The sequence below is a fragment of the Gregarina niphandrodes genome (genome assembly GCF_000223845.1).
Source record: "Gregarina niphandrodes unplaced genomic scaffold scaffold00002, whole genome shotgun sequence".
NCBI lineage: Eukaryota > Apicomplexa > Conoidasida > Eugregarinorida > Gregarinidae > Gregarina > Gregarina niphandrodes.
In genome coordinates, this window is record NW_011645774.1 from 565,470 (window position 1) to 566,697 (window position 1,228).

Sequence of the window (1,228 nt, forward strand, 5' to 3'; positions counted from 1 at the left end):
CGCCGACTTTTACATTTGCTGAAAGGTTGGTTAATTTTCATTCGGCGTTTCTCCTCGCGATGGATAGCGATCGGCTTCGACACTGCATCGACTACAGATCCGAGCCGTATGTGAGCAAAGTTTTACTGGCCTCGCATTTTAACATTCGGCATCCGGACAAGGTGGTAAAAGTGCTCGAAGCGGTCGCTGGAACTGTGCAAATGGGCCTTGTCAACGAGGGTGAGAACGGTGAAGTTGCAGCCAGGCTGATCCTTCTGTTATGTGTCGATGCGACGAAACGATGGTCTGGCAAGGATTTGATCACTAGACTTGTTGGCCGGAAATTAGCATCTGAGGCCAACGCGTGTGTTTTGAACAGCCTTGTGAACCTTAACCATTTCGTTCGGATCGGCACAGACTTGACACCAACGATTTTGGCAGAGCTGTTTGTTAGAGGAGCCGGTGGCATTGGCACAAGAAACCAACAAGTGTGGGATTTCGTTATACCGATTTGGATGGGAGGAGAAGACGAACAATTCGACGTTACAAAATTCGGGGCTCTGATTTTTCAGGTAAAGAACCGAACGACAACGTGGTATATGTCGGAGAGAGAGCTCGGATATCTGAAGCGCGTACCTTTTCATTACGAATTCTTTGTGATGCAGAAGATCTCTAGAAAATGGGTACGAAAGCAGCACTACTTCTCAGGGCCAATTGGGGCCACATTACTGGACGATGACGGAGTGGCAAAGGCGGTAGAGAACCTGCTCACGTGCTGTCTGCGCATAGAGTCATTTAGAGCTGGTGGTCGTCTCGCTGACAGACTGGCGGCCTATTACGAACGAGTGGACAGGGTGGCCAGCCGAGTCCGATGTCCGTTAACGGCACGAACTGTCCCGGAAATAACACCCGCCGGTTCCGCCAGAAGAGCAAAGCGTCGTCGCGAAAGTAGCACGGATCGTATGGGGAAGCTACCGAAGACCTGCATGCGACAATGACAGGTTACTTTGCCTCATGGACCGGTGTCGGACAACATCTAGCCTTTTTTGACCTGAACCAGGTTCGGTTGTGGGTCTTAGTGCTCTTTGACCAAAAGGGGCTTTGAGGAATGGGTGTAGACAAGATTGTTACTGCCGCATCCCTTGAAACGCAGACGTCTTCGAACAAGCAGCAACTTCTGGACGACCCCCATCCCCAATTCCACGACATGTAACATCAGAACAAGATATCAGAAACGACTCCGAAATAG

The 1,228-nt window shown here is 50.3% G+C and overlaps 1 protein-coding gene across 1 annotated transcript; it reads left to right on the forward strand.

Annotated features, from left to right (window-relative positions):
- Window positions 1–59: 59 nt before the first annotated feature.
- Window positions 60–977, forward strand: GNI_016080 (hypothetical protein; the record flags this gene model as incomplete). Its single annotated transcript, XM_011130677.1, has 1 exon — window positions 60–977. The coding sequence occupies one exon, from the start codon at window positions 60–62 to the stop codon at window positions 975–977; it is 918 nt and encodes a 305-aa protein (XP_011128979.1).
- Window positions 978–1,228: the final 251 nt, after the last annotated feature.